At 57.7% G+C, this 8967-nt stretch overlaps 1 protein-coding gene across 1 annotated transcript; it reads right to left on the bottom strand.

Annotated features, from left to right (window-relative positions):
- Nucleotides 1–5703: 5703 nt before the first annotated feature.
- On the bottom strand, nt 5704–7778 carry LINC03040 (long intergenic non-protein coding RNA 3040). The gene is given in 5 exon segments (XM_057555769.1): nt 5704–5853; nt 5856–5949; nt 5997–6196; nt 7621–7734; nt 7737–7778. Coding segments are annotated over 5 exon segments (600 nt in total).
- Nucleotides 7779–8967: the final 1189 nt, after the last annotated feature.

Here is an 8967-nt window from a genome sequence, read left to right as displayed (position 1 = left end):
AGACATTTATCGGCTTCTACATGCCAGGCAACAGGAAGACAATAGTGAGCAAGAGCACATACAGCCCTGACCTCAGGGTGCTCGCCGTCTAGTTAGGGAGGCACCGCGAACAGAACAGTTCCATAGATAACTGTGAAGCTGCCTCTGGTAAGAGCCACCCTGAGACCAGGGCAGGGTGGCAGGCAGAGCATATAAAAGTGGGACATAATCCACAGAGAGGTCAGAAAAGGCTTCCCCGAGGAAGTGGTGCTTTAGCTGATATGAAGACTAGCTAGGGAGGAACAGGAAATTTGCCAGTGGGGCACATGGTACACGCATAGGCCCCGGCTGGAGCGTGGGACTCCCTTGTGCCTGGGCCTTACGTTGCTGGGGCTAAACATCTCTGTGGCAGTTTCTCATATGATGGGGTTTCTGGACGCCTCCCCACCCTGTCACTCTCTGCTATTGTCCCCTGGAGAGGGAGACACCCAGGTCTGGACCCACTGCTCCAGGAGGGCCTGTTCAGCTCAAGGTCAGGGGCACCCCTCTCTCTCTGGCTGCTAGGGGACAAGTCCCTTCCCAGGAATGCTCATCTGAACTGACCTTACATGTGGTCTCCCCTAGCCTGCTTCTGAGCTGCTGTGTATCTGGCCTCCCATTCGAGTCCTTACATTGACCCTACGAATGCTCATCTCTCCGACATGGTCTGCTCATTCCAGCCGGCAGGGTCTGTTCTGAGTCTGGATTCCACTGCTGGCCGCGATGCCCAGGGCCGCATCCCTGGTGAGTGACCAGCACTGAGTCTGCATAACCTGGACAAGGTGTCAAGAGGTGAGGTCTCAGAGCCTATGGGGAGGAGGGGGAGGGCAAGGGGCCTGAGATCCTGGGAGGGGGCTGTGGAGGGGCATCTGCTCTGGCGCCCCAGAAAGAGGTGCTTAGGGCCTGAGGCCTGAGCTATGCTGGGGTCCTGCTGTTCTGTGCCTCCCCCCAGCCCCTCATCAATGCAGACCAGCTCCGCGTGCTCTCGTGCGTGTGTGGTGGGCGCTTGTCTGTCTGCGTGTATGTGTGTGTGGAGTGTGTGAGCCTGTGTGAATTGTCCTGGCTGTTGACTGGCAACACCCTTTGCCATTAGTAACCCCATCACTCACGGGGGCCAGGTCACCAGAGACTTGGAAGAGGCCCCACCCGACTTACCTTGCCTAACAGCCACACAAGGTGGCCCCATTTGCCCTCCTGCCTCTCTACCTGCCTGCAGGGTCCTCATTCACCACGCACCCCCTCAAGTTGCTGACCAGGCAGCTGGGCAGGATCCCCTCCTCAGTCTTTTATTTCTGCCCACAGCATCCCTGCCACTGGTGCCACCCCCTGGTTCCCTCCTCACCTCATCTCTTCCCCTGTCACCCCCTCTTCATCCGTTCAGACTCAGTGTAGACATGGACTCTTCCTCTAGGAAGCCCTCCCCGATCCTCCTCTGTGCTCTCAGACTGTAGGACCTAAGAGGGCACGGCCTACATGGGATTTATTATAGTGTTTTCAGAGGCTAAAACCTAATAGATCTTTTTAAATGAATGAGACCATAACTTCTGTGGGCTTCATATTTCTTATCTGTAAAATGAAAATAATACTATTTGACACAAGGGTTCTGAATAGGGAAGTAGATGATGAATATGAATTTCCTGTCACTGTGCTGGACAAATCACAGATGCTCCAGAAACAGCTCTCATATCCCTGCCCTTTAATGTTTATGGATACACGTTCTTTTCTGTTTAAATACTTTCTGTTAAAAATATTGTACATTTTTGGAGTCCTTTGGCCCCAGAGCACAACTGGTTTCTTGTAGCTCAGGTCTCTATTGGAAGCTCACCTCCTCATGGGGACATTCTTTGATGACCCCATCTAAACTGCCCCACCCGTCCAACACTCTCCACTCCAGTGGTTGTCTCATCATGACCTGAACTTGATTCGTTTGTAACTTGTTGATCTGTCACTCCCTCCCTAGAATGTGAGAACCACAGGGGCAGAGACCTAGGCTGACTTTTCCATTCCTGGAGCCCCCAGTGCCCAGAGCCATGCCTGGCACACCGCGGCGATCCCGGAGTTTCCGAGGCTGAGGCTGTGAAGTCTCTAGGGGACAAATGCCAGTGTGTGTGTGTTGTGTGTGTGTTTGGGATAGAGGATGGTGGGGTAGCTCTCCGCCCCTCATCATACATCCCAGGGAGGCGGGCTGGGGGAGACTCCTGTGCTCCCCGCACATGCTCCTGGAGGGAAATCGGGAGCCATGGTCCCTCCAGGGCTGCCCGGGGGTGTACGGGAGGGGGCAGCACCTTCTTTGCCTGGTGACTCCTGAGTCCATCTGCCAGCAAGGAGGGACTGGGCTGCTTCTGCTGTTCCCCCACTTTGGAGGGACCCTCCCTGCTGCCCTAAGCTGGGACTCCAGGCCCAGGCCTGCCTCTTACTGGTGCCATTTTCTTCCCTGTGTGGCATTTGCTCCTCTCCTCTCCTCACTCTTGCCTTCCTGTCACCAGGGCCTGACAGGCCCCCTCCTACCTGCATTCTCCGTCATCACCAAATCCTCAAACGTCCAGCTTTAGGGGTGCTGTGAGGGTCCCTGTGTCTCCTGCAGTGGGGACTACTACAATGCTACCCCATTGGGGCTTCCTGGTGCTCAGCCCCCACCCTGCCACTCTGGCCCTTGCCCTGGGCATGGTGGGAGGGATTCCAGAGAAAGGCTGCCAGAGGCTCCCGCCTGTACCTGCTGCCCTTCCTGCTGGGGAAGGGCACTCAGTCCCCACTTGTCCCCCTCTCCTCCCAGCTGAGGGGGCCCAGTGCCAGACAAGTCTACTTGGCTTCTGGCTCAGGTAGGCATGGAGGGTTTGCACGGACCCAGCTTTGGACCAAGGCCCTTGGCCAGCCTCAGTGGCATTACCCGGTGTGGCAAGGACGCCCCCTACCAGCTCTGGCACCCCCACCCCATGACCCCTCAGCCCTGCTCCCTACACCGGGGTGGCCCACAGTCACTGCCTCACCCTCAGAGCTGTCAGCACCCCCGGTTCTAGAGCTCCCAGCCCTGGAAGGGCCCCAGAATGTTTGCACAGGGGATCTCAGGATTCAGAGGTTTGTGAAGTGGGCTCTGTGGAGTGCCCTGGAGCCAATCTGCGTGCACGTGTGTGTGTGTGTGTGTGTGTGTGTGTGTGCGCGCGCGTGCGCACTCACATGTATGATGGACTAAATACTGGGGCTCTGGGTCTCCACTCCTATTGTGCCCATAGAACCCCAAACTTTTTCTGTTACTAGTGGAGACTCCACATAAGTTACTATTTAAATAAAAGGATCCATTATTTTTAAAAAAAGAAAGGTTTGAAAATCATGAAACCTAGACAAAACTCATTTTATGTGTGGGGAAACTGAGGCCCAGGGAGCAAATGGCTTCTCAAGGTCACAGTGGGATCAGTGGCAGAGCTGGTACCATACCAGGCTGCCTGGCTCACAGGCTGACCAGGCCGAAACGTCCCTCTCAAGAGGTGGCAGGTGAGGGCGGAATGCCAGGAAGGCCTCATCCAGAGACGCGGGTTAAGGTCACAGCCTCCCCACCCCACGGGCCCCCTGCGAAGTGCCTGGGAGAACAGTTGCATTGGAAAGTTCCCTCAGTTCTTAACTGGAGGCTTGAGGTTTGGGAGTGGAAAGGGGCGGGATGAGGGAGGAAGAGTGGAGTGGGGGTGGGGGACAGGGGTTCATCCTCTGGGTCACTCATACCCCATCCCCCAATTAGAACACCAAATGCCCTCCTGTCATTTTGAGACCGCTTCTCCATTCCCCCGTGGTCAGTCTGACAGTTCTCCGCAGGAGGAAGATGAAGGCTGCTCCACAGGCACCCCCTGCCACAGCGCCTGTCCCATTGGAAGCAGACCCCCACCCCAAGCACCTGACTTCCAGGCAGAGGGACTTGGTGGCAGGCATACAGAGGGCTGGGTGGCACTGAGGTGATGACTTCTGGGGTGGGAAGGCTGTGAAGAAGGGGGGTGGGATTTCTATCCCGGGAGTCCGGTAGCCATCCCCCTACTGGCAACAGCAGGAATAGCACAGTAGGGGGCTCTGTGGCACCCCGTGTCTCCTGCCAGTGTCCAGATGGGCACCTGGGAAAATGCTACTGAATGAATAGTTGTGTCCATCCTCCACCAGCCTCTCCTCAATCACCAGTCTCCGCCCGCCCCCTCCAACACTCCTGTCCTTTAGAGACTACAAGGACTGAGTTATTCTTAGTAGGTTTCATTCATCGAAGTGCGACAAACGGTGTCCTGGGAGGAATGCCTGGGTGCAGCCGAGAGCCAGAGGGGTGGGATGGGGTGCAAAGGCCCCATCTGAGGGGACAATCCAATGCCTTCAAGGAGCTCCAGACTGAGGGGAGACACAGCCACACCCTCAGGGAGCTCCCTATGATGGAAGATACTACCTCCACCCCCCATTCCCCTAGCCCTCAGTGAGATCCCAGTCTAAGGGAGAGATCCAATATCCTGCTTTCAAGGAACCTCTAGTCTCATGGCAGAAAATACCATGTCACCCCCGCTGGAAAAGATTTGGTGCCTACCCAAGGCAGAGATTGATATTCAAGATGAAAAAAGTGGCTGTCAGAGGGGTTTCCAGAAGCACATGCAACCACCACTGCCACCACATGTAGGGAGCATAAAGAGGGGCTCGGAGGGGCACTCATCTTGGCACGCTTACTGAGAAACATGCAAAAACTACAAAGGTGCAATAGTGCAGACTGAGATCCTAGAAAATGAGGAAAAGGGTAAAGGCACAGGCCAGGTGGGCTGGTCTAAATCAAGGTCTCAAACTCAAATGCCTTTGGGGACCTAGTCTGGCCACACTGGCCTTTGCCAATGGGGAGGGCAGCCCATATTGTCCGTAGAATATAAAAACCACATACTCACTGAAGGTCAAAAAAACCTCACTAAAGATTAAACTTGGCCCAAGGCCATCAGTTTGCAACCCCCTGGGCATCAGGAAAAAATTCCTGATAGTGGAGAGGTTCGAGCCTGGTTTGGATAAAGAAGCTGACAGCCAAGTTGCTCCCCTCAAGTGCTGGCCACCAGGCTTGGCTTCTGTGTCTTCAGGGCCTCCTCCCACCCTTCCTGGGATGGAAGACTTGAGCCACACTTCACCAGCTCCCTTGTGGCCAACAGGCCACAGCTGGTCGGCTGCCAGCACTCCCGTCTGCGGCGGGGGTATCACCTTTCTTCGCAGGAATGTAATTCCCCAGTCAGGGGAAGGAGCCTGTCCGGCTCCTTAAATGAGCTGATCTGGAAGTTCTGGCTGGGTGGTCTTCCCTGAGAGGCTTTACTTTTCTGAGGCTTCAGTGCAAAATGGGATACTATTGCCCGGGTGTCCTACCCACCCCCGCCCGGGACAGTTAACTTTCCAATCGGCCTCAGTGACCATGTCTACGAGAGGGTCCTGCCCCCTCCCCACTCTTCCAGTCCCTTCCTGCGGAGATCTCAAAGACTCTAGGCTTACGGGAGGGGAGGGGCCGGCTTCCCCACTTCAGGCCTAGGGACAGGTCTCCAAGTCCTCCCCTCCCCCCCACCCCAGGTGGGGGTCTCACAGCTCTCTCTTGGGACCAAGGGGGCAGTCCCGGAGGGCGGCAGGAAGCAGCGGGAGGAACCGACGCGCACGCTACTGGGGACAGGGGACGGGGGACGGGTTCCGGGACCCGGGAGGGGCGGCCTAATTACGGCGCGTGGTCCCCGTGCTGCCGAGCGCCGCGCAGGAGAGCGGCGGTAGGTAATTACAGCGCACTAGCCGTGCCCCTGCAATCCTGTAATCTCTCCGCGCGCTCCGGGTGTGTTGTAGGAGGTGAAGCGATGCGGGCTCGGCTCTGAGTCAGACTTTCGGAAGCCCGGGTAGGGACGCAGGGGACGAAAGAGGCCGCGGAGAAGCGACTCCTGCCGCGGGAGGCGCCGGCGCCTTCTCCTGGCAAGGAGTCACCCGTCCCGTGGCTACTCGCAGTGCTTCCCCACTTCCGCGGACAGACCGGGGCGGGGCCTGGGGCGGGGCAGAGAGGGGGCTTGGCCCGGGCCTCCTTCCGCCTCCAGGGGGCGCTCTTCAGTCCTGCGGCTCTTCCCCAGGCTTCGAGTCCGGTGCCCTGCACCCAGCCATGTGGCTGGCTCCCCGCGCGCAGGTGGACCGAAAGAGATGCAGATGCAACGCGGTAACAGACCTAGGGCAGTGAGAGAAAAAAACACTCAGAGACATCAGAAGGAAGTGGGGGCGCTTGTTCTAGCTGAGCCCTGAAATCAATTCCGGGAGAGCAGGGAGGAGCGAGCGGGGGGCCGAGGCTGGGAGGGGAGTTTATTTATTAGCCAGATTAGCCAGCATTAATGGGGGAGCGGTGGTGGCCGGCGGCGGCGGGGACATAGCTGGCATAGCTGGCATAGCGGCGGGGCCTCCCGCGGCGCGGGGCTCAGGCGGCTTCAAAGGGGCTTAAAGAGGCCCGTGGTGGCACTGCCACGGCCCCGCGGGGGAGGGCGTGGGCGCGGGCGGCGGGGGAGAAGGCGGCCATTGTGCACCGAGGGATTAGGGATCTGGCCTGGAAGGAATTTTAAACTGCTGCGAGCCGGCGCCCCAGGACTCCCCTCCTGCCCCTCCACTGCTCCAGGAGCAGGAGCAAGCTCAGATGTTTACCTGCATTTCCGTGTCTGGGGGGTCCTCCCGCCCTCGGATTGGAGGCATCTAGGGTTGTCAGATTTGGCAAGTAACGATGCAGGACGTCCAGTTAAATTTGAATTTCAAATAAACAATGAATACTTTTTTTTTTTAGTATAAGTATACTCCATGTGTTGTATGGGATATACTTATACTAAAATATTATTCGTTGTTTATCTGAAATTCAGATTTAACTGGACGGCTTGTATTTGCTTTTCCAGCAGCCCTAGAGTCACCGAAATGTCTAATCTGTGTCTGCAACAGATTGGGGGCTCCTTAAAAATTCAGTGGGGCTGTGTGTCTCTACCCTCAGACTGTAAGTTTCCTGAAGCCCAATGCTGTGTTTCATCCTTCAGAATGGAGCTCTGATGGTAGAGTACACGTCTCCATCAGAATAGGAGCTTCCTGAGGACGGAGCTCAATTTCAGATTGGAGCTTTGAGGTCAATGTCTGTGTCTTCATCACACTGGAGGTTCCTTAGTGCCGGGGGGAGGGGTGTCTGTGTGCTTCCTTGAGGGCAAGTCTGTCTCCTTTCCTCCTCCAAGCAGGTGGCGGCCCCTCCCCCTATTGTTGTAGTTTCCTGTCTACAGGGGGCGCTAGGGGCCCAGAGGACTGACCTACAGATGGATGGGTCCTGTTTCTTGGCACTCAGGGCTGCAGGTTCTCTAGGGTTGATGGACCTGGGGACTTGGGAGGTGGGGTCCCCATCCTGTGTGGCTCTTGACCTAGGCCTGGCCCCTGTCCGGGAGTTGAGGCCAGGCCTGCTTTGGCAGAAGCCATGGCCAGCATGTGGGAGAATCTCTGAGTCTGGTTACCGACAATTTTTGGCAGGAAGGGATAGTGTGGCCCTCGGTGCAGAATGGCCCTGCCCACCTCCTCTCTCCCCATAACCATTGCAGCCAAGCCTCCATCCTCTATCAACCTCACAAACCCCATTACCCAGCCTTTGCCTGTGCTGTTCTCTGTGCCTCTCTTCCTGTCCTTGAGGACAGCTGAAGTCTCACCACATCTCCTGGATGTTCTGGCCTTCAGCAGGGTAGGTATGGCCAAATAGGCTGCTTGTGCCTGGGGGTCTTGTGATGAAAAGAGACATCCATGCACTCCTTCCTTCCTCACCAACCTGGGCCACAGGGGCCAGAGAGGGGACAAAGGTGGGGGTGGGGAGAGATGGGAAGGTGGGGGGAGTGTAGGTGGAGGGGAAGCGAGGGGAAGCAAGAGGAAGTCTTGGCCACCATCTCCTCCCCCCCCCACTGTAGCCCCTTCCCAAATCCCCTGTTCCACCCCCCCGCCCTCCCCCGCCCCAGCCTCTGAACTCTTTTCCCTAGAAGCTGAGGGAAGCCGGGGAGAAGCCCTTTCCCACGATCACAGCCTCAGCAACCCCACCCCCTGCTCCTTCGGCCACAGCCACCTCAGCCTCTGCAGAGCACAGGCCTGGCCTGCTCCATCCCTACACGGCCCCCTCCTTGAGCCAGGAGGCCTGCTTCCTCGAGTGGCATCACCCCACTCCTCAGGCCGCCCAGTCATCAGGTCAGCAATTAGCTACCGCATGAGGCCACCGAACGTCACAGCCCCTCCCCCCAGGCCAGCCGGCGGCCGGAGTGCTGGGGGGTGCCCCCCCACACTTTGTAGTCAGTGCCAAGTCCTGGCAGGGCCTCCCCCCCCAGCCTACTGAGCGCTGGGGTATTGAGCTCTTCATCTGGGGACCCTGTGCTCCTGGGGGCGGGAGAAACCTCGCTGCTCCCTCCTCCCTCCATGTCACCCCATCCCATTGGGTTAGGACACTCCCACTGCCTGGGTGGGGCAATGCCAGCTCAAGGGCACCTCAGCCCCGAGCGGAGCAGAGCGAGCGGGTCTGGGCCTGAGATTCAGGTGTCTCTGTCCTCAGTCATAGGCAGTTTTCACCAGGCTCTCACCTGGGGCCTGGGAATCTGTGCACTGAGGATGGTGGCAGTGACCTGGTAAGGGGGGAGCAATGGGACGGCCCTCTGCAGAGACCCAAACGTGCAGGGGGCAGCCTCTTCCTGAATGCCCACGGGGGGCTCGCACACCTGCACCTGGGCACACTCACAGATCCAACCTGGGCAGTGTGTGTCCCGCTGCAGCCATGCGCTCAGGTGTCCCTGGCAGGCAAACCCACCTGGAGGTATACCACGTGCCCAGACGACCCCTCCTGCGGCGTGCACACAAACCCACCGACATGCTCACAGGCAACAAGCTTACCACCACACCAAAACCAAAACCAGGACACGACAGAGGAGCCCAGCCCAGGAGGGTGGGATGAGAGAC

The sequence above is a fragment of the Balaenoptera acutorostrata genome, chromosome 10 (genome assembly GCF_949987535.1).
Source record: "Balaenoptera acutorostrata chromosome 10, mBalAcu1.1, whole genome shotgun sequence".
Taxonomy (NCBI): Eukaryota; Metazoa; Chordata; class Mammalia; order Artiodactyla; family Balaenopteridae; genus Balaenoptera; species Balaenoptera acutorostrata.
Note: the sequence above shows the minus strand (reverse complement) of the source record. Positions and strands in the feature narration are given on the sequence as shown.